The sequence below is a fragment of the Puntigrus tetrazona genome, chromosome 4 (assembly GCF_018831695.1).
Source record: "Puntigrus tetrazona isolate hp1 chromosome 4, ASM1883169v1, whole genome shotgun sequence".
Classification (NCBI taxonomy): Eukaryota; Metazoa; Chordata; class Actinopteri; order Cypriniformes; family Cyprinidae; genus Puntigrus; species Puntigrus tetrazona.
The window spans coordinates 9,134,867-9,159,371 of record NC_056702.1 but is presented as its reverse complement, the minus strand read 5'-3'; the positions used below and the strand labels follow the sequence as shown (position 1 = coordinate 9,159,371).

The 24,505-nt window shown below is 40.2% G+C and overlaps 1 protein-coding gene across 16 annotated transcripts in view; it reads left to right on the top strand.

Annotated features, from left to right (window-relative positions):
- anks1b (ankyrin repeat and sterile alpha motif domain containing 1B) overlaps positions 1-24,505 on the top strand; it is a 166,263-nt gene that overhangs the window by 110,472 nt on the left and 31,286 nt on the right. For 4 of the 16 annotated variants that reach the window (XM_043237048.1, XM_043237043.1, XM_043237055.1 and 1 more), the window contains 8 exons: positions 13,865-13,972; positions 14,391-14,576; positions 15,553-15,678; positions 17,020-17,091; positions 18,200-18,286; positions 18,596-18,733; positions 19,309-19,476; positions 22,516-22,641. In XM_043237048.1, the coding sequence (XP_043092983.1) occupies positions 13,865-13,972; positions 14,391-14,576; positions 15,553-15,678; positions 17,020-17,091; positions 18,200-18,286; positions 18,596-18,733; positions 19,309-19,476; positions 22,516-22,641 (1,011 nt within the window). Of the gene's footprint in view, positions 1-1,503; positions 1,931-13,864; positions 13,973-14,390; positions 14,577-15,552; positions 15,679-17,019; positions 17,092-18,199; positions 18,287-18,595; positions 18,734-19,308; positions 19,477-22,515; positions 22,642-23,456; positions 23,490-24,505 lie in introns of those variants that run through there. The other 12 variants (XM_043237054.1, XM_043237049.1, XM_043237052.1 and 9 more) reach the window with 9 other exon arrangements.

The window sequence follows — 24,505 nt, the reverse complement described above, 5'->3', positions numbered from 1 at the left end:
ATTGAGGGCTGCTCCGCACATGTAAGTGTGTGTTGTGTATGTACGAGTGTGGGCGGGCAGGCCCGTGGGTTCGTGTGTTGAACTGACGCATACTGACACACATTTTTGGCCCGTGACCGCGCGAGTGGTGTTGTGGCGGTGGGGGTGAGCACAGATATCCCGCTGATGGGCATCATGATGAGCCAGTGGCCCCTCGCGCCCCAGCGGCCCCGTCGGGGGCCCGTTTCTTAAGGACGGCCACCAAGCACCCTCATAAAAATAGATTAAGCGTGACGTTGATGGAGGAGGCTTGGGTTTCAAACAGTAAAAAGTGTTTATTACATGGCTCGGTGGAATACTCGATTCTCATTGGCTCATTGATTTGTGCGTAACGATCGCCGACCTGTGTAGTTGGGCATTGTGCAGGACAACCATTTATTTTAGCCGTTTAAAACCGTTTTTTGATTCATCGACCGATAAAGTAAAAAGACGCAGCTTAAAATAACAAGCTCCTGCATGGATGTGTTTTCAAATATAATGTATTCCTGTTCAGCAGACATTCCTCCAGCTTTTAGGGTCACGCGATCTTTCAGAAATCTTAGTAAAGCTCGGATGTTTGTGCTCAAGAAATATTAAGCCGCTTTATATTGTTGCGGAGGCCAGTGTTTTCCAAGATCGTTTCTTACAACGTAAAAGATATTACCAATCCAGAACTTTTGAGCGCTAGCACATGTTTCTCACATATGCATAATTTGTGCATGCACTCTCCCAGCCTGTGATAAAGCCGTAGACGAATGTTATTTTTTCACACTTTTGGGTGCCTTCAATCCTGCCTTCAAAATGTTGATGTGCTATAGAAATAAATTTGTACGTTTTGTCCAATGAGCAGTAAATATCCAAACTCGAATTGTGTATTTCGTCAAAAAAACGAGAAATACAACACATCTTAACTCAACCGTTTTAAATGCAATTGTTTTATGTGAATAGATAATGTCACAGAACTCTACTATAAGCCGATAACCGATAAGTACAGAAATATGGTGAATGCACATTTTGATGCAAGTATTTTTTGAGCTAGTGAGTCAAGTAAGGAGCGCTGCTGCAGAATCTATTTCCGTCAGGCGTCTTTATATAACCTACAGTAAATGTACACACATGTGTATCCCTCACACATTTTGAATGTCGAAAAACCATGACCGTCGCCAGCCTTAAGGCGCAGGACAGACCATAAGCCAATTGAATTAAGGCTATTTCTCGCTGTCCCAACAAACAGCAACTTCAATGCTGGATCAGCATGTTAATCCTGTTGGTGTTTGCTGGATGACCGTCTTGTTTCCCAACAACAGCCAACTGTGAAACGCTGTCAGCCGCGCTCGAGATGTTTTAAAGAAGGTTCAAATGAGACCAGGATGAACGTATCGCAATCTCACTGCAGTGCGCGGCGGCTGAGCTCTGGAACTCACGTTAAACAATGAAGCTACGGAAAGAGAGGGAGAGAGAGAGAGAGAGAGAGAGAGAGGGAGGGGAAACCGATACGAGAGAGTGAGGCGGAGAAAGCAGAGAGTGAGTTAAGGACGTTCAGTCTCCCGTCTCACACTAGCGCTGCTTCACGAGCCGAGGAAACGGTCACCTGCGCTGCTCTCCCGCTACGGCACGCGAACGCCGCGGCTCCTTGCTGGATGGGAGCTGGGTATCCATAGTAACCAGGCGGAGAGCGCGAAGAGGGGGGTGACGTGCTCAGACACAGAGCGTTGTTGCTGGAGTACAAACCTCTGCCGTCTAATAGCGAGAGGAGAAAAAACACCTTCATTCTTGCGCAAATATTCGTGCTTTTCGAGAGAGCCAGAGAGTTGAGGCGGCTCGTCAAAGCTGGTCAGGACCCTTGCAAGGACTCTTGGATGTTTTGGGGACGGAGGACTTGACTGTGTGCTGATGAGCGGCCAAACTCGGGGTAAGTCACTGGCGCTGGAGGAAGAGTGAAGCAGAAGGTGGATTAGAAGGGACTGTGCTGCCTCTTGTTGTTTTTTTAGATTAATGCACAGTTAAAGCTTTTGTTCTCCACTTGCTGCAGTAGCAGCCTCTGCTTTTTCTGCTGAAACGTAGCGTGAGCGTCGGTGAGTGGTCTGTCATCCCCAGCTACTGTGCACCGTACAGCAGTTTCTTTATTACTTTGGTGATTTTACGCATCGCGCTCGATTATGCGCTGCTCGGTTCATGTGATGTGCATTAGAGTTTGCGCGCGTGGATAGTTGACATTTCACATAGTTTTGGACAGGATCGTTGGACAGGACATGTCTGTTTCTTAGAACTGCTTTGAGATATTGAGCTACACAGAATATTTGTATGGTCAAAAATAATTTGTCACACTGAAGGAACATTTAAAATAAAATATTCAAGGAAAAAATATTTAGAATTGCATTATATCGGAAATATGCAGCGTCAGTTATCGGCCGATATTAGATGTATTTATTTTTTGTCACCTTTTTCACGTTACTGTTAGTTTTTATCAATATTGTATTATGCATGCTCAAAGTTCATCTTTAAGATTACTAGGAATTAATGTAATGTTTGCAAAACTCAGGAATATGAATACACTTTGGGCATTTTTATTTTTCTTATGATTTATTCATTATAAATAAAACAAAATTGGTTTATCATGAATTATTTATAAAATAAAGTATTTTATATTTATTTGTATTATTAAAAAAAAAAAAAAATATATATATATATATATATATATATATATATATATATATATATATATATATATATATATATGTCCATACACTTTTAATGTTTATTGTTAACTTAATAATGTTATTTTTATATTGTATATATTTGTTTAGTTTGTTGTGGCCATATATATAAATAAATGCGTTTTATATTGTTTTAAAATTTATATATATATATATATTATATATATATATATATATATATATATATATATATATATATATATACTGTAAAATCATATGTAATTAATTGTTTTTTTATTTTATTAAAAATGTTTTATTTATATTTGAATGAATATATATATATATATATATATATATATATATATATATATATATATATATATATATATATATATATATATATATATATATATGTGTGTGTGTGTGTGTGTGCATGAGTGTGTGTGTATACAAAACACCCACATATAGCGCATACCTAAAAAGGATGCACACCATGAATGGTATTTTATTGAACTTCTTCACACATTCCTCTTCATTGTGGTCACGTGCATGCGTGCGTCTGGGGCTTTGTAAGGCCAAAGTGTTAACCTCACGGCTCAGGTAATCTGTAGATGGCACAGCGGTGAGGATGACTATGCCTTGGGATGAAGAGACAGGCAGACATCTCCATTAGACTGCATTAGCTCAGTTCTGCAGTCAGCAGTGAAAGAGTCACGGAGGATCAGAAGGGAACAGCAGTGAGGCGGTGTTGCATAATGAAAGTGGGACCCACTGTGCTATGGATCAGCCCTGGTGTATTAGACGTAATCTCACAGCTACTCCGTCCACATGTGGATGGGGCTTGAGGTGTAAGCTTTCTCATAACACAAATAAAGCTGCCAATAAGCTCGAAGTCTCAGAGGGAGCGCCAAAATGTTCTCACAGAGCTTTTCTTCCTCCTCAACTTTGCCTGGGGCTAGATATTTAGGATTTTTGGGGGCCGGTTTTTACCGGGGTGGGGCTTTTATGTAGTTCACTACAGTTCCAGATGGTTTTCCCGTCAGTGGACTGAAAAAAAGTAGTTGTTTGCTGATGCTCCAGTTTCACACACTTTACACCAATTAGCAGTAATGAGTCTGAGGGAACAGCACTGCGGTGTGGCCTGAAAACGCACACTTACGGACTCAGGTAAATTCTAGAATACTTTAATTTGTTGATTTTAAAACAACTGACAGGTCAACAGAAACCAAGTTACAATGATGTCTTTAATGCCAGCTCGTTGACTTGAAAATGGCTGATTGTTGAGGGTTTTTGTTTTTTTTGGAGTCAATCACCTAAACTCCAGAAAAATGACATTATGGCATCATGATCTAAGCTGATCGGCTAGGTACCAAACTCTTTTCTGGCTAGTATCCAGTGCCTTAAAGTAAAAGTCAAAACAAGAAGATAATTTCATTCTTTTTATATGCACCGAAAAGTCTCGTGAAATCTCATTGGTGTAGAATCTTGCTTTATGTAACTATAAGAAATACCAGGTATGTTCTGCTCGGCTATGGCGTCTTTGTAGAATCACTTCCAATGTCAAATACAGAGCTTTCTGTGTGTGTACTCGCAGCAACCTATATTGCATTTATCTTTTGATCAATTATTCAGCTGTGGCGGCACAGTCCAGCCAGAGAGCAAGTTATTTAGCTTTCTTACAGCATCGCACTGATGCTTATTAAATCTGAAGCATCCAATGTGCAGTTTGTAAGGAGGAATACGCAGTCCTTCCTAAAATAAACGGATCAAACTCCGAGAGTTTTTATAAAACGACCGCTCTGGAAAGTCCAAGTCATCTTTGGAGTTTCGGTGGGAGTGTTTATTGTTGACGTTTCTGTGCAGCCGATTAAAACTTGATTCATGTATTCATTTTTAATTGTGTAGATGAACAAAGAGAATTTTAAGTCAGCTCGAAATCCCGTTTCAGTCAGAAACGTCCCTTGTCGCGCGACTCAAATAGGTTTCAAATCCTGCTTCTTATTGGTTTTGAAGGAAGAGGTTTTATGCTGTTTTACACATGCAGCCCTTGACTGCAGCGTCTGCACAGATCAGATCCTTCAACACTACGGTCGTATCAGACCTGACATCAGTCAGTTGAGCGTAAATCTCCTCCTGCCGTCTTAGCTGGTGATTTTACAGCACATTAGCAGGGTACAGTAGTCACGTCTCTTGTCTCACTTGTATTATTCTGTTCACTGTCACAGACGTTGGCATTTGCCAGCCACTCCAGCATAACACTTTGTGCGGTTAAGACTTTTCGCTCACGTAAAAGCAAGATCTATCGTTCCGTGTAGGGTGCAGGCGTCATGCGAGGACACTTCCGGGCCCTCTGCTGTTTTATCCTGTGGTGTTTTGAAGCTTGGATCCAATCAGCGGCCTGGTGCTGTGCGGGATGTGACAGGGCTGCCGGTCTAATGCCGTTGATCTGCCTGCTGTTGGTCCTTATGTCACTGTCGACAGCGGCAGGCACTGACTAAAACTAGATTCTTAACACCACAAGCAAGCCTATTTCAGATGATCACTTTATGAGATTACTTTAGAATGGATTTGATGTACTATGCGTTGCATGCGTGCTTTGCTGATTTGAAATATATTGGATTAAGGAATTGCGTTTCTTAATCATTTATATGGAAAGTGGCATTTATATGGAAGGTTTAGTGGCCTGTTTAGTGAATATGGCTCATGATGGTTGTCCAAGAAATACATCAAACTTGTATATATATCGCTTAAAAGTTTGGGGCGAGAAATGAATAGTTTAAGTTTGCCGGGATAGGAGCTATAAAACCATGCGTAATGTTGGAAAAGATTCATTTTTTTGTAAATCCTGTTCTTTTGAACTTTCTATTAATCGAAGAATCCTGGAAAAACATAAAATATACCGTATCACGTCTCCATAAAAAAATATTAAGCAGCAAAACTGTTTTCAACATTGAAAACATTAAGAAATGAGCTTCAAAAAAAGCATATTAAAATAATTTCTGAAGGATCACGTGACACTGGAGGTATGATGCTGAAAATTCAGCTTTGCATCATAGGAATACATTACATTTTTAAATATAGTAAATTAGAAAATTATGACAAAAACCTCAACATTTTTATATGTATTTATAAATGCCTTTTTTTCTCATTACAGACATTTTAAATGTAGCGAGTATAAAACATAAATATAATTTATATATATAATTTGTCAAAAGCAGGCTTTTGTATTATATAAGAAGCGTATGTGATTGAGTCAGTCCGTTTGTTTCCTAACGGTAGCAAAGTCTACTAATGTTTCTGCACATACCCACGACTAATCGGTTTTGACAATATGTAATTTTGCACACTTTTACTGTTTAGTCAAATCACATTGTTCTCACTAGATGTTCCATACTGCATGTTCCACAGTTTTATTCTTGGTCTGGCATGTCTGTGGGTTTGTGTGCAAGAATGAGTAGGAGTGTGTGAGAGAAAGAGTGAGAACGCGTGTAGAAAGTGAGAGAGAAACGAGAGAAACTGTCATGACGTCTTTTTTTTTTCTTCCCCCCTTCCTCGTCTTTGTATTGGAGGCTGACTTTTTCCTCTTGATTCCTTCTGATCCCCGCATAGAGCAGGATTCACGCCGCTGCGTTCCCTTATTATCATTGGTAAAGGCAGAAATGTGACACGTCCCCTCATTGGCTCGTCACGTCCTCGCTCGCAGTCAAACCTCGCAGCATTGGTCGGGCGCACTGCTGTATATCCTCCTTTACGTTGCCTCAGAGGCCTGCTGGATTTTTACGCATAGCACCAGCGCTCGCTCCATAGTTGCTAGGTAACTGGCAGGCTCTGGTTCATTTCCAGTTGTCCCCTGGTTGGGAGGCGCTGGTTATAAATGGATCTGAGATGGATAACGGCGAGTTGCCGTGACAATGGTGGCCTTGGGCTTGTTTGAATTGTACCTGCTACGGCCGGACTGGGTTTGGGTCCTGAGGTGGCTCGTCGTTGACTGGACACCAAGCAGCATCAGCCACTGGACCGACGTCTCTCGGCGACCTTAAAACCACCAAAACCAGTAATGAAAAATGAACAAATTAGTGCTGTTCCAAGCAAATCCGTGTAGACCGATAAAGTAGCCCCAGAACGCAGGAGATCAGGAAGATTTGTGGACACACTGTACACGCACGTATACTAGACCTCATTACGCTCACTGTGTGGGTTGTGTTGGCTAGTAATCCTGGCAGTAGAAACCTGTTATGTCTGCGGTGATTGGCTCTCTGCATTCCGTCCGCTGTAGCAAGGCAGACGCGCCACATGGTATTTAGCATTTCACGGAAAAGATTTTATGCCGTATGAAAAAAATATTGAGTTACTGAGAGAGCTTGGAAGGGTGACATCAAGCAGAAGAAACCAAAGCGCTCACGGCTAGTTTTCGTCGGGGGTTTAAAGGTCATTCGACCAATCGTGTAAGCTTCACAGCTCATTAGCCAATCAATGTGCTTCGCGTGTTACGCTTCAGAGAAAGAGAATAGAAGAAATGTGGACTGTGGGTGAAAAATTACTCTTTTTCGTAATTGAGTAGCCGGTGGGTTGATTATCTGACCGGTCGGTCTTGAGGAAGAACGCAACAGATTGTGAACGAATACATGTAGACGTTTGGTTAAAAAAAGAAACGCTTGCAACTTGACACACTGCCTTAACAATGTTATGTTGGCTGTTAATATGTTTAATCCCTCTCATACAAGCTGTGTTGATTATTTCGTCCTCTTTAAAGTAGTGATTTTTAAAATTTAAGAAATAGGGGAAAATAAACAGCGTCACTTGTTGAGTTTGGTATTGGTTTTGAATACACTGTTAGCGTGTTAGCATACTAAAGCCCCCTCAGAGAAATTGTGCTTCTTTCTCTTTAAAGCAGTGATTGTAAAAATATCAAAGCTAAAAAAAAAAATAGGAGAAGATAAAGTTGTTGACATGACTGGTTATGTATTGGTGTTTAATACACTGTTGGTATGCTAAATCCCTCTCAGGATAGTTGTGCTACATTACTTGAAGCAGTGATGTTAAAAACATTTCATTTAAAACCAAAGAATAGTGAAAAATATACAACCCTGCAGAAAAAACAGTATATGCTTTTTAGGTATGTTTTGAAACTTAGTCGGACCAGCTTAAACCGGCGTCGTAATTTGTCACGATCGTGGATAACAACATCTTGGATCAACACTGTTGACATATCCCAACGTTTCAGTGTACGTTTATCTAGTTTAATATGAAGCAACTTGGTTTATGTGTTTTCACATTGTACAAGATGCGAGAACAGTCCGCTCTTTAGGTCTGGAATTAACTTTTGCTTTAACTAGTTTTAGCCAGAGATCCTTTGCTAAATCACAAGTTGACATCAATGGCTTGAGCAGATGAAAATTGTAACTTAATGAATGTATGACAACCAGAAAATGAAAGTGTTTGTCTTCATTGGGATTGGCGATGAATGCCCTTTTGTTTGGGTTTAGGAAATAGGATACCCGGAATCAGTATTACAAGTGCCCCAGACTCATTGTTGAAGCATAAACCCCATAAAAACGATGCAAGCTTCGGACCCTTCGATGTTTCTCTATGGTGCTGAAACTAACCACGTCTTGAGTTTCACTCCCAGTGCAACTGATACTCAACTGCCATTGGTTCATCTGTGTTCGAGGAGAGGGGCTTACCAATAGGTCAGTTGTCAGATGGGGATCTTGGTTACTGGCAAAATATTTGCTGGGACATAGAGTGTTGCATTGTGGGACAGAGGTAAAAAGAGGGGAAAACAGAGTGAGCGGGTGAATAAAAGAGGGACTTTGTGTTTCACTGGTCATTAAAATCCAATGCACGAATGCTGCTGTAAGCACAAACAGTACTGTATTCACATCCTCCCCATCAGACAGGCCTCTGCGCCTCAGCTCCCTCAATTAGGACGAACTGCTCATCCATACCACAGCTCATTCTGAGCTCTATTACTTATGTCTGCTGGTGCCTCAAGCATGAGATCATTGAGAGTTATGTGGCTGAGAAGTATTGCTCTGGCCTGACCTGACCTTTAAAGAAGAGCTTGATCTTTATGAAGACATTTTACGTACAGAGTTTTAACCTTTCGTTTTACGGTCTTCGGGCGGCATTCGCAGCGCGTATTACTCAGATGATGTATTTCCGAGTGAACTGGGACGGTCAAAAGACAAAAAATTGGAGGCGGCAACAAAATGGCTACTACTATTAACTGGGATTTGGGGTATAGTATTTACGCACACGTTAACCAATAATAATTTGCTTTAATAATTTGCAAAGGTATAAGGGGAATGAATCGCTGAATGTATGGTTGTCTGCGCATAATAAACGTATAGGAAACAAATGTGTATCAATCCCTTAAAGTACGCACGCCTGGTGTGGAGATTAAACTCCTGCCGCTGGACCGCTGAGGTTAATCCCTCTTCAGACCTGCTTCCTGCTCACTTTCTCTAATCTAATGGGATTAACTGTCATTTTACATCCAACACTGCAGCAATTACACCCACAGAAAAGAAGGGACTTCACAAGACTCCATTACGCTCGAAACGGCTGAATGTTTTTTAACAGCACTTCAATTATTGTGTAAAAATGTCAATGGTCTCTCTGGTTTGTGCTGTGCTCTTTTTACAGAGCGCCCAAATTTTTTACACCCTCCCTGATTTTCTTTGTCCAGTGAATGCACAATGAGGATCTGCCTGATTAGGTGTCAAATAGGCCTAACTGGCTGGCAGATAAACGCTCTAATTCGACTGCATTAATTTGTTGCAAATTAAGATTTTGGATTTGAAAGGTCGGCAGCGTGCTGGCGGATAACTTTAGTTGCGCTTTATTGTCCTATAATGCAGTTTATAAACTAAGAGCATTCTTTGCCCTTTAGACTGTCTTTCAAAGCAGTTTTGCAGTTTTTATTAATGGTTCAGATTTGGTTCAGGAACAGCTTGCGCCAGGGCAAACCATCTTTTGGCATACGCGTAGTGGAGAGTTACAGTAGGGCTGAAAAGGTGTGCGTACAGTTATTTTTGCATCTGGCCTTACTGAATAATAATTAGTATGAGTTTCCCCCTTCCAGACACAAAATTTATTGGATGCCCACCAGCACGTCAACAAGTTTAGTAATTGTAGACTGAAAGAATATATAACAACCAAACTATTTGCTACAAAAAAAAAAATCATATACTATTATACTATTTATTATTATGATCAAATAACTTTTCATTTGTAAAAGTTCAGTTTTCATTTTATTTAAAATTTTAGTGTACATTTAGTCATTTTGAGTAGTTTCTTTATAGTTTTTAGTTAAAACTTTTGTATATTTTTGTCAACTTTTACTGTTAAGTTTGTATCTAAAATGTATATATTTTTAAGCTTTATTTCAGCTTATTTCAAAAATGTTTTCTTAATAGTGTGCCACCGCAAATTTATACCACCTACCTCTTTATCTCTCGTAGAATTTATGCAGTTATATGTAGCATTGGCATATCAGTTGAAACTGTATTGAATTCAATGCAACAGTTTGTGCAAAAGCGGTTTGATGAACAGTTAGTTTTGCTCAGATATTATGCAGAAGTGATGTCTTTATTTTTAGGTTCATAGACTGTTAGGTACCGAAAAAAAAAGAGCTGTTACTGCAAAAGTCGAAAGAAAACCATCATTGAGCTTTTGGTCAATATTAGATCAAATAATTCCCAAACGCCTGAACATCTAGCAGGAATACCATCTTTGCCGTGCTATTTTTAGTGCGCTATGAATCCTAATCATACATACAGTAGAGTTAGAATGTGAATTAGGATGCAGGTCTGGTGCTCTTCCACCGCAGTCAGCATACTGTACCCGGCGGTGCGGTTATGTTCGCGAGCAGTCGCAGTGATTAAAACACATGGCTGCTTCTCTTTATCACCCCTGCTGCATGTGTAATGCGAGGCTTATGCATATCATCCGAGCGCCGCTCGTGTGATAGAGCCGTTTGTGCCGCCGTCCAGTCTGTACAGTATTTCTCCGTGGCACATTGCATTTCCACCGCAGCCCGCTCTGCACATTTGCATTTAAATTAAATTCAATCTCCTCTGCTTTTCACCGTCATGCAGTAAGGCAGCGCTGAACCTTACACACTCAGCATCCTCTCTTTGTTCATTTCCTCCTGTTTACTCCTTTTGTTTGTCCGTTTCCTGCTGCAATGGCATCCAAGGGAGAATATAAATAGCTCTTATTAACTTCTGCATATCTGTATTCAGATTTAAAGACCTGCTGATGCATACTGGCTGCAAGAACAGCATGAGCAGTCTTAAGTTTGCAAGCCTCGCTCTGACTGGCTGGCTTTACTGCTGGCTTTACCAAGTCTTTACAAGGGCATTTTCTAAAGAAGTCGAAATACTGGCAAGGTTCATGCAGTCAAGCTTTTGTAGACTCTACTATATCCTTTTTAAAGAAAATATTATTTGCATGTTATGGCTGTTATTAAAATTATATCGCATTTTTAACAAACGTACAAATAGTAAAATGAATTAACTAAATACACAGTATGAAAAATGCATATTCATTTTGAAATTTGCTAAAGATTACATTTAACAGTATTATTAAGTTCTTACTTTTTGGTTTTGTTTTTTTTTTTTAATTAAATGTTGGCTTTGAGTGTTAAATGGAAAGGTAATCTGAAAAAAACAACAACCCAGAAATAAAATAAAATTGACTTATTGACCCATATAACCGATATGGTACTGACCGTTTTATTATTATTTTTAGTATTTCAGACTAAATATGTTTATTCAGTGGTGTGAAGAAGACAGAGAAATATATTTTGAACATTTGATTAAAATTCTATAAAATGCGAGAATTTTATATTTTAGATATAGATAGATTTTACCTACCATGAATATATATTTATATTGGATAGATAGATAGATAGATAGATAGATAGATAGATAGATAGATAAAAGATATCTTCCAGATTTGAACTCTTAATAGGCAGCCTTACCTAAGCAGGAATAGCCTTGGCCAGAATGACCCACAAAGTGGAGCAGACTTGATGTTTATAGTCAAAAACGCAAGTCCGACTACTTTAGTCAAGCACAGCTGTGTGTTTGTGTACTTCATTTCTAATGTGAAACCTCCAGGCACATTGAAATCACATTTTGTCTGGTTTAAACTCCCAAACTGGCAAATTATCTCAAGCAGACTGTCTAATTTGAGCGCGCTCGCATCCTGCTGTATTCCTGAAGGGTTTTTTCTGTCCAGTTCCGGTCTCTGTTGCCCTAACCACCTGTAATCTGGCCAGCGCGAGCCTGAGGGAGAGCGGCTGCTGGCGGCTTCACGCTGGCTTGTTTGTGGCATCTCCAGAGGGTTTAAACAGGGTTAATGAGCCTCTGGTGCACACAATCCTAAACCTCCTTACACAAATCGATTTTAGACATGAGACGCTTTAAAGAGAAACACAGGGGATCATTAACCCAAAGCAGAAAAATGTGTGGTTTCTGTAAGAAGTACTGCCCGTACAGACGGAAGCGTTTTAGCCGGTACGAACAACCGTTTAGCCTGCAAGCATTTGTTTTTCTTTTCTTGGATTAGGTATATTCTGTTTCTGGTATTATATTAGATTGCCAAGGTATGGTTTGGTTTGGAAGTGAAGGTGTTCCCAGAGGGTAACTGTGTGTAACAGAATCTAAATATATATATATATATATATATATATATATATATATATATATATATATATATAAAGTAAAAAAAAATTATAACAGTTTCAGGAATAGAACATTTAAGCAAATTATTGTATTAAATGTCAAAAAAATACATATTTATAGTAAAAATATCAATAATGTTTCACCTGCTCTTAAATATTTAATTGGCTGCAATGAATCATTCAAAAACACTTAATTAGCCTGAAATAATTCAGTCCATTTATTTATGTGTGGGGAGATTAGTGTCAAAAGTAGTGTGGAAAATCTTCATCCAGCGGTCATAAACTGGGAAGGTCACGGGAGAGTCCCGCTCCTTTATCTGTAGGTCATAATCTCAGCATTGGATTGTCATTTCCGGACACTATGTCGTAATTGAAAACCGTGATTTGTGCTGAAAGGAAATAGCCTCCCATTGATTTGATTTTCCAGGATAAAAAAAAAGTGGCGATCATTATAAATGAAGCTAGAGAAGATTGTTGCTATAGGGACAGGAACGATGCGGCCAATGAGAAGCTACCATGTGTGTTGTGACTAAAGCAGCTTTTTAAAATGCATTTGATGCCTCTGTGCAACCTGGTTTACAGTAATGGCTCAAATGAGTGACAGAACGGTGTTTATGTATGCTCATTAATTGGGTGGAGTAATTCCCTGTTCGAGGTTGAGGTATTTATATAGTGTGTGTGTGTGTGTGTGTGTGTGTGTAAGAGAGAGAGAGAGAGAGAGAGAGAGAAAGAAATGGGGCAGAATGAAAAAGGAGGAGTCTTATAGACGTTATTGATCTTTTTGTGTTTGTGGTCTTTTTCTGTGTGGGTTCTTTAAGTTTCATCAGATTGACCGGCTTTCTTTAGTGAGCATCTTTTACTGTTATTACACCCCCGATGCACCTCAGACAGTAAAACAAGCTCCTGTGGACAAAAAGCAAAACATATAAAACAAAAAACGTCAGCAGGATTTATTTGCACGTGATATCTGTGCTTTTAGCACCCGATTCACTGAAGCAGCGATGGAAAGTATATATGCAGTGAGCAAATTAAAATTAGGGCCGAGTACATGGTGAGAGGCCCAAAATTCATTGCAAACCAAATGCGACTTAATAATTTTCCAATATATAATAATTGAAAAAAAATACTGGAGCATGTTATGAAATGTATTAAAACCCGTTGCCTTATTTTCTTTATTCGTCATTTTATTTTAATTATTTTTCTTATTTTTGATTATTTTTCTTAAATGCAATGTAATTGTTATAATTGTTCTAATTATACTCTTATGTACTGGAAGCTTTTTATATTATTTTATTTATTTATTTATTTATTTTTTAATACCATCCACAGATGAAACAAACCAGGAAGTTTCGTATTGGTGTGAAACCTGATGGTGGTGAAAGGATTTTTGCGCTGTAATACCAAAGTGACGACACCGATTAGCGAATTGCAGAGGACTAAACACACAGGAACAAATGCACAGCACTCACTTTTCTTGTCTTGTTCTCTCTTATAGGTTCTTAAAATTAATTTGATCGGCCACAGGAAAAGAATACTCGCTTCGCTTGGAGATCGACTGCACGAAGACCCTCCGCAGAAACCACCACGGGCCATCTCCCTAAGGGTGAGTAGAAAATGTCCCCTCACACCATGTCTGCTGTGTTTTTACTCCCCAACAGTAGTGTACTTTTGCACAGAGAAATGACACTTTCTGTGCGATTCGGCCTTATCCCCTGGTAGTCTTGTGCCCTGAGCCGCTCCAGGGATTTAACTTGATCTTCCAGGCTGGATCAGACAGCTGCTCTTAAACCGCAAGGCCCCCTTTAGCCTCTTTTCCAGAACCCCGATCGATACAAAAGCCAGTCCAGAGCATCAAAAAGCAGAGCATATTCCTTCTTCTATTCGTGACTAATTCCAACACAAAGCAAAAACATGCACAGCTAGACCTCCAATAAGAGAATCCCTAGAGAAAGCTGTCCGTTAGCATTCCCATTCATCTCGAAGGCAGTTGCTCCAGTAACCGGCCAAAACCTCTTCCGCAGGAGCCCACCGGGAACCACACTCCACCTCAGCTGTCCCCGTCTCTGAGTCAGGCCTACCCCAACGCCGGCTCCCTGGACGTCCAGCACCTCATCATGCAGGCCGACGCGAGACGCAGACGCAACGACAACTACTTTGAGGACGTGCCGCGCTCCAAACTAGAGAGACAGATGGCACAAGTCAGTATGGTGAGTTAGTGCACTCGCGTCAAGTGCACTACTCTCCTCTGTCCTCCTGTTTTGGTCTGCATTGTGCACCTTTATGTCCGGATAGCGTGTGTGTCGTGGCCGCGATGCCTCATTGTGAGCTTATCAGTGGCGTGTGCGCCTGTGTGTTTTGCAGTGATTGGGATTAGAATGAGTTATTGCACCAAACGTAATGACAAAAGGTTACAAAAACCCTTACGTCCTCTTCCACTGTATCAGTTTTTCCTGCCCCGTGGCTCCATATTTCGTCACGGAGGGAGAGGGAAAGGCAAAGAGGGGCAAAACGGCTTTAGACTGAATACAAAGAGCTGAATCGATCTGCTTAGCAGCTACACCGAAAAACGTGAAGAAACGATTCTCGCTCAGAAATTGCAAGTGCATTTCACAAAAAGAAACAAGTAACATTGAATAAAATATACTAAAACCTTGTGAAATGTACTATTACGTAGTGCATGTAAAGCGCATCCAGATTGTTTCGAGTTTTCACGTCAGCATATATGCACAGTTAGGTTTTTCCAAAGTTACGCAATGTAGGCGACATCATTGCCGAAACGATCCCCTTTTACACTTACTCGCGAACATGACTAAAAATGCTGGTCAGTATTGCCGTCCACTGACCAGCATTTTTAGTCATGTTCGCGAATAAGTGTAAAAGGGGATCGTTTCGGCAATGATGTCGCCTACATTGCGTAACTTTGGAAAATGATGTAAAATGTATGCGTGTGACGCCGCAGTTTGTACAGTTGGGCACCAATAACGTTTTTCCAATTTTGAAACTCGTTTTCTGAAGTCAGACATTAGGCATAACAAATTTTCCATTTTAGTAGAAAATGTTGTCGCGTGAACTTGATTAAGTGATAAAGTATTAGAAAATCATATTACCATCGGTTTAGTGATTGCGACCTAAACGCTGGACCTCGATTTAATTACTTTGTTTTTCCATTACGCTCCTTTTCAGCAAGGGGAATGGTGCGAGCCAATCACGTTACGGCCTCCAAACGAGGCGACGTCATCTACGCCGGTGCAGTACTGGCAGCACCATCCAGAGAAGCTTATATTCCAGTCATGTGACTATGAAGCATATGTAAGTATGGGTGTTAGAATCAATGAATGATGAATGTTTCTCAGATAAAAAAAAAAAAAAAAAAAGAAAATCACTAAAGGAACCAGAAAACATTTTAAATGCGTGCGCACGAAGAATATAGATGTGGATTTGGCCTTGGCGAGCTCCGGTAGGCCATCAGTTGGCAAAAAAGAAAAGCGAACGTGAAAGCTATCTGTGAGTCCTTTAGTTATTCAGTGGTGAATAATGGTGTTTTAACTTTCAATCAATACAGCTTTTTTTCTGCTCTCTCTGGGCCAGAGCATCTCTAGTATTAGCTTACATAAACCCACTCTGTTTCCTAGCAACAGCCGTGTAAATTTGATTGGCTTATTCTCCAGTGCCAAAAACACTGATGGAGTCTATGAACAGAATCCATGCGTGTAAGTGTGACTGGCCCGCAGAGGCCAAAGGTCGAGAGTTTATTCCCAGCGTTGAGCAGTGAGGAACAAACAGATCCGTGGATCAATGCTTATTCCGCTAGAAGTAAAATGTGTTACAAAATCAATTGATATTACACTTAAACGACGATGTTTCTGACTCTCATGGCGCTTTAAGTCAGTAACGAAACGCTTCCATGACAAAAATTAACGCCAAATGACAAAATATGTGAACTAAAATAAATTGAACAATAAAATGTGCACAAAATACTATAAAATGAAATGGAATGAAATGATGTAAAAGACGGTATTTCAATACAATAACATTTTAAAATGATGAATATTAAATAAATATTGAAGAATTACAGATACGGAGAAATTAAACCACAAATACAAAAAGCAATTGAGGATCTCCTATACCTGTACATGTGATAAATGGTCTGGAGTGGATCTAGAAATAAGATGCAGGGTTTTTTTGTGACGGTAGCATGGCCTGTCTGGGTTTTACACTCAGCGCTTTACAAAACACTGTCACGCGTCCTGACGGGAGATGCTAGATTGCTTTCATGTGAAACACAGCCCGCTGGCTCTCAAGGTTGTCCTTGTCCGATACCCAACAGTGCAGAGTAACACTTCACCAGATCACAGCGCTAACAAAGCTCTTTCCGACCAATCCCTTCCTACACACTTCAGTGTACACGGCCGCATTTCCATTCAGTTATTGATTTAGCTGGCAGTGATGGACAATCAGCGTACACGTACCATCGGGAAAGAAACGCCTTCAAATCTGGATGTTGTTGCTCTCTTAAAATAAAAGATACACATCATTGCTCGGCGTGTGTACATGTATATATGTATGTATGTATGTTCTATCCAGTTTATTTTGTTTCGAACAAAAATGAATGTGCTTCTCAGTCCCTGATTGCGTGTGTCTGTTCTGCAGTACCTGGGCTCTATATTGGTGAAGGAGTTGCGCGGTACGGAGTCCACACATGATGCCTGCGCAAAAATGAGGGTAAGAGTTGTGTCGCCATGGCAACCGCTAAACGATCTGTCTAGTCATGCTCCCGCTGCCCCCGGGTCACTATGACACACAGTCATTGAGAAAACAGGATATTTCTTTAAGGGCTCGGCGAGAACGCGGCGTGCTAGCGATTAACACGCACGCAAGGCGATGTGAAGGGAAACAATATTTAGAGCCAATTACGACTCTTCTCATAATCTCATAAATAACCTACTTCCCACCGAATACGAGTGACCTCGTTTTACCTCGAAATACACCTTCTCTTACCTCAGCGCACATAACAACCCCCGGCCGTCCCGTTCTCGGGAGATTATTCAACGCGGCGGGACAGTTCGACTGCTCAGTTTTCGCACGCACCATCTGTTCCCCATCTCTCTCCTTTCTGACGAGACCCAGAGAGTTTGAGAGAGACCAGTCGCCCCTTGCCTCTCCACAAACACATTAATACATTCAGTGGGTGTAAATTTAGGTCCTCCGTCTCTCGCTCTTTGTTTCAAGCAGAATATTTTGACAGGTACAGAACAGCAGAGACCCGCCGATGCTCGGGAAACCGCTGACAGAGAGAGAGCGAGGGGGGAAATGAGGTCCAGATGAATATATATATATATATATATATATTCCAGTCTGACAACTGATATGACAGCGCAGGAAGATATGAAAATGAATTCTGATTCTCCGCAGTTCATCATCGTCATCATCCTCCTCCTCGGCCGCGTGTGATTTATGCCCCCGCAGCCCGAGGTGGTCTTCCAACCTGGTTTTGCTGGTTTTGACAGATTGTCTCCCATTGGCCGACCGGCAAAACACCAGACTGAAAGAGCAGCCTTTATATGTGCTCTGTGGCATCAGTAACTTTCAAACCCAATAAGGCCACATTTTAAACAGCGCACAATGTTATTTTGGCCCTTTTTGTTTGTCTCATGAGACGGCACGCTATCTGGGTTATTGCAGGGGACTGAATTACGCGTAAATAATTTAGTGCGTGTTTGAGTTTGTATTAAGAAGATCTCAGTCAGTGTGTGATGGGGCCTCATGAATGTTAATGTCAGAGACCGTAAGACTGTCTGCTGATCTCTCCTCCTCTTATCCTCTCTGTAAGAAGTCTACAGAACAGATGAAGAAGATCCCCACCATAGTACTGTCCGTCTCCTATAAAGGCGTCAAGTTTATCGATGCCACCAACAAGGTACTCATCTTTATACTTGGATTGTAACGGTAAATTTAATTTGCCTTAATGAGATTGATATTAGGGCAGCCAGTCAATAAAAGAGGCAGCTGAATTGATATATGGCATGTCATTAAAGGACATTCGATAATTCTAAGCAAGCATTAAATCGATATTACAAGATGTGCTATTATGAGTCCATTTATTGTGTTTTATTACCATTTTACTTTTATATATAAATCCCGTTGTATGGACAGTCTTTGTTAGAAATGTAGAAACGGAAAATATTACTCATTTTCTTTCCCTCTTATTTTTGTCTCTGGCGTTTAGAACATTATAGCCGAGCATGAGATCAGGAATATCTCGTGCGCCGCGCAGGACCCTGAAGATCTGTCCACGTTTGCGTACATCACCAAGGACCTGAAATCCAGCCATCATTACTGCCATGTGTTTACAGCTTTTGATGTGGTTAGTAACACATCATAAATAAATGCACTTGTGAAGCATTTCAGTGAGACATAAAAGCAGAGAAAAGCAAGCGTTGGAAGAAAAAAAATTATATAACTATTACTATTATTTATGAATAAAGATTAATAATGCGCATGTGTGCGCGCGTGGCGTTTAAACTATGAATAGTTTGCGAGATCGATAGGTATCGGTATGTAGCACAAACTGCACATTTGCGTATCTTTAACGGCTATGGCGGCGTCGGTTAAGTAAGCTCGACGTCTTCTGTGTTTCCGTCTGTCACAGTAACACCACAGAGCTGTCTCTGCATCAGCTAGTCACAACACATGAATAATTTATAATGTGCTTAAAGCATGATTTTAATCATTTAAAAATCACTAAGCTCTGAAATTAGGGAAGAAAACCGGTGAAACGCTGCCAAACGTAGTGGCACTAAATTGAACTCGGATCTCGAAGGCATTTCCATCGTTTTCTCAACTGATTTGTAACGCCGTAGATCCCCCACTAGCGAGAGTTGTGAGTTGATTTGTGTTTTGAAAGAGCGTCTCTGATCGTCTCTGTGTGTTTTCGTATAGAATCTGGCCTATGAGATTATCCTGACGCTGGGCCAGGCGTTTGAGGTGGCGTATCAGTTGGCCCTCCAGGCCAGAAAGAGCGGCCACGGGTCGTCCACTCTGCCAGAGAGCTTCGACAGCAAACCCTCCAAACCTGTCCCTAAACCTCGCGTCAACATACGCAAGTCTGTGAGTGACTAACACACACACACACACACACACACACCGTCTCTAACCTCAGCCTGTCTCACCTCCTCATCCACCTGTACACCATCACGATGCATCATGTGAAACAAAGCGTCTGATCTGAGCTGCTAGAAGGTGGTTTATTGATTCAAACCTGCTGTTGATCCGCTGTGTGTCAAAAGGTAAACCGTTATTAACAACTTAATATTTCAAACGTGCTAATTTTTGTATTGTTATCAACGGAAATGGCTTGATATTTTGTGGAAACGGTGATTAACTAAATTCCAAAGAACAGCATTCATCTGATATTTAAATATTTAGTAACTCACCTTTTGAACAATGATCTATATTTAATGTGTACAGTTTTTTTTTTAAAGCATTGTCTGTTTATTATATTTTTCTATGATTTGTTGTAATATTGTAGTTGTTTTATATAGTTCTTGTTTCTAATGCTAACACAATAAAAATACGCTCAAACTTCAATCTTACTTTAATTAGGCCAGTTGCTTAAGCAACATTTTTCATTTAGTTTAATATTATTAATATTCATTGAGTTTCACTAGAATAATTCAACTTAAATGGAATGAATAAAAACCGCATGTCCATGTCCAAAAAACAAAAACAAATTGCTGGCACATTAACTAAAAAGAAAAATCTAAAAATTAACACTTAGTTCAGCACTTATTGCTTCATTATTAACTAAAAAATAATAATAGCGCCTCACTACAAACAAGTGTAATACATACATAAGCGTGGTATATTACATTTCACAGATAAATACTTTCATTTATAAATACTACATTTCTTTTATAGGTTCAGAGGGAGCTTTTTTGTGTCAATGCTGTTATTTGATTAGTATTTCCTCTCATCTGTAGGCCTAAAAATTTGGCTCTTCACGGACAGCGAGTTTTTTAATTAAAAACAGCACAGACGAACAGGAACTTTTAAGCCGTTTATTGATTTGCGACATTTGCGCAGTCATCTTTTTAGAGGCGCGCGCCAATATTTAAAATCAATACAGAGAAGCGTGCGTCGGGGCAGTGTTTTGCTTCCCCTCAGCTAAAGTTTGTTTGCACGCACACCGGCACGTCGCAGCCTGTCCTGAGGGACGGAGAGGTGAGTGTTTGATCTGTAAACGGCACACTCCATCTCCTCTCCCTTCAGTGCGTTTAAGGATGAAAGAGATTGATGAAGGCTGTTTGCACGAAGCTCCAGAAAGTGGCTTCCTCCGGGCCAGCCTTCCTCTCCATCTGCCCTCGTCCCAGTGCCCCTAGAGCGGGCACGGTGCCTCCCTTCCCTCCTGCCACCAACAGGGATATTACCGCTCTCTGGAAGAGGCCCAGAATCATAAAAAATGAAACACACCCCGCCTGTTGGAGGTGGGTTACTTGCAGGAGAGAAACGACGGATGCCCGGTTGAAAATGAACAGTAGCATTATTCCAGCTTGCAGGAATGACCCTCCTTTTATGAGACGCTTTACTGTCTGTTTTAAAGGCCACATAAAATGCGCGTCTGTGTTATTAAAGTGTATCTCTGTACAAATCCCGGGCCAATTTGGCACTTGAAATGGAACCGCGGCGTGGCGGAACCCTAGCAGAGCCGGAATGGGCTTTGTAGGATCAAATCCGGCTCGCAACTTTTTACCAATCCCGTTCTCTTGCGCCATGTACGAATAAGCGTTTTCTCCGCAAACTCTTGTTTTATGTGCCAAATTGTGTTTTGTCTGACTCGGGGGGTCCTCTGAGAAATCCCGTCCCGGATTAGAATACCTGTGTCATTGCGTAGATATATATATATCATTGTTTTTTTTTTCCTGAACACTTTAGTTATTTTGTCTCATGAATTTTGCAATGAAAGCTATTAAATTCCTCACCGCCTGGTGCACGATTTTTTATTGTCTTTTTGGGTATAGCAAATATGAAATATGAAAGAGGATCTTCATATTAATTCCTTTTAGTAATCATTAATTATACACACACACACATATATATATATATATAGTAGTATTAGTATTATAGTATGTAGAAAAATGTCACACGGACCTTCCATAATGGCCACATCCGGATTATACTGTATGAAGCATGAGCTTAGTAACGGCTCCAAAGATCCCAATCCAGTTTAAATGAGTACAGGAAAGCACAGGCGTCCTGCGTTCATAATTTTAACTCCTAAGTCTTTCAGAAAACTAATCCCGTCTGAATAGTTCTTATGTGACAGTTTATGTAAGAATGGATTTCTGAATGATTTACACACATTTGTTCTGCTCGTTTTTTTTGTGAATAAGGTCCATTGTTGGTCTGTGTGTGTGCTGTTACCCTGAACACTAACAGCATCCTCTGTGACTGTGTGTGTGTGTGTGTGTGTGTGTGGTGTACTCAGACATTGATTTTCCCTTGTGTAGGAGAAATTGTTCATTATGTCGAGGTACCTCCTCTCCATATGGACACGATACGCTGTGTTGCTCCATTACAACGGATTCCCTCCCTCTCTCTTTTTCATCCTGTTCTGTTCATTTGTGTGTCCACTCCTGGGTTTGAATGCATATGGGTGACTCTTCATTTAAGGGTGTTTGTACTATTTGGAATAATCCCATTTTTATACGCAGCATGTATCTTTATATCAATGCATGTATTTGAAGTAGCAGTTGCATGACAGTACCAACAAAAAGTACAACTAACTAACTATATTGAAGCTACTTAAGCAGGCAATGTACAAATGCTCTAAATGTAAGTATATCAGCAAAAATACATAGTTATTAGACCTGTTTCACTCGCTGCCTTAAGTTATACTGACTTAATTAAACTGACTTTAAAATGAATGTTCCCAAAAGAAAAACCGAACAGCAGCTTTTACCCATTTGCAACACCTGAGATATCATGTACTGTAGGTCGTTTAGTGTAGACGTCTGGGTTGGGGGCAGGTCCTGCCAGTTGTATTTCAGGTCATTTTTTAATCCTCAAATTAAAGAATTACCTATATACACGAGTGTGCTGTGACCTTCCCAAGCTTTGACCTCTGTGACCTCTTTGTTCCGCCTCTAGGTCATGCCCCCCTCTAGCCGCTGGTCCCTGGGGCATATTTTCACCCCGCACCGGCCTCCTCTTCATCCTTCTCCTCTTCCTCCTACCTCACGACTCCTCCATCATCCACACAAAGTTCAATTTCAGGTCTTCTTACATTTCCCTTTCCTTGATTTCTTTTTCCCCTTTTTTCTTTTTATTTTTAGGACTTTTCGATGACTTGAAATTGTGAATATCTATTTATTATTTGTTGAGTTATTTATTATTGACTCACGTTAATGTTTTTATTCGTTTTGTCTTGTCTTGTTTTTTTTTTTTTTTTTTTTTTTTTTTTTTTTTGCTTTTAACTCTTTCTCCATCAAACATGGACTTTTTCATTTTCTTTTTTTTTTTTTACACTTCCGCCTAACATGTACTTTTGGGAGCTTCCACGTTTGCACAGTTATACGCGAGGGGGCGCTATTACTCATCTCCCGAATGAGTCCTGAATCTCCCGAACTAAAGCACAGACGAGGAAGACGCAGAAATGAATGACGTTAAAATGAATACCGTCAACTATAATCCGGATGTAGTCCTTAGCTTTTTTTTTTAAGTGTTGATGGAAAAAAAAAAAAAGAATGCTCGAATGAAAGTAGAATAAAATAGATCCATCGGTTCATTTTGATGCAGTGCATGTTTCAAAGTTCATACAACAAAATGTTGTTGGGGGCTGTTTTTTTTGCTGGCGGGGAAAGAGTTAAAAGAAAGTGGCGGTAACACATTTGTTTTGGGGAAGGACAAAAATGGCCCCAGATTAAAAATAAGTCATTGTCTTTTTGAAAATAATTTTCTCTAACCCAGAATATTCCTTCAACCGATTTCATTTCATTCTTCAACTGTCTTTGTTTTGTTGGTTCATCTCTTCTTCATCTGAATCCTCCTTTCCCGTCGTCCTGCGATGGTCTGTCCTTCCCGAACATCAGCCGAGTAAACGCGGATAGAAATATTTGAAGATCTGTTATCCAAGACACCGACTCACCATTCCCTGAGCTGCGTTATCAAACCATTAAGCTCCTTTTCAGGTCGATGCCTCATATTAGAGGTTTATTGCGTAAGATTAGCGTCTGTTTCCTTTTTTAAAGCGTTTGGATATGGAGAAGAATGAAGTTGGTGTGGGAGTGTGTGTGTGTGTGTGTGTGTGTGTGTGTGTGTGTGAGCGTGCGCGTTCGAGAGCAGTCAGAGGTAGCCAAGCGGAGCAAGGATTATGTTATTTAATATTCATACAGCTGCATATGGAAAAAGCTGATAAAGAACTCAAGACAAGCCAACGGCAGACGTAAACGACTCTGCGTTTGTGCGCTCCTTCAGAGCCATGTATAGCTCAGCTTTATGTGGAGCGAGGCCGAGCTGCCGTGGCAACAAGGAACCGTGTTTTGATTGGTTGATAAAGATGTACTAGTCGTAGGGTAGTTTTGACCACAGCAGATCTGCAAGATGGATATTATGTGACTGATACTTAATGTGACTGATGATTTGACGGTTTAAAAATAAGAATTATGTAATGTGTAGTTAATTCACCATTTTTGTGTCGGTGTGACGGTGTGATTGTCATGTGGTTAACCAATCACCTTACACCCCTCTCTCTCTCTCTCTCTCTCTCTCTCTCTGACTGAAGAGGCGGTCACACCAGACTTAAGCATGCAAATTGTTTCATATTCCATCTATGAATTACCCAATATGACGCAAGGGCTTCGGTTTCCATCAATAAGTAATAATCAGCATTAATTAACATCATTCATATTAATAATGAACACTTTTAACGAAACCTTAATGTGTTGAACTTAAAATGCTTTACAGTAATTGATAATGAAGTGACAAACATTTGTATCTGATTTGTATACATAAACAGAAGTAACCGAATCTTGTGTTGTTCATAAAGAATGAAATGAACGCTACACCTACTCATTTATGTAATTGTATTATTATGTGTACATTTGAGTTATTATGATTATATGAATTGCTATTAATTGTA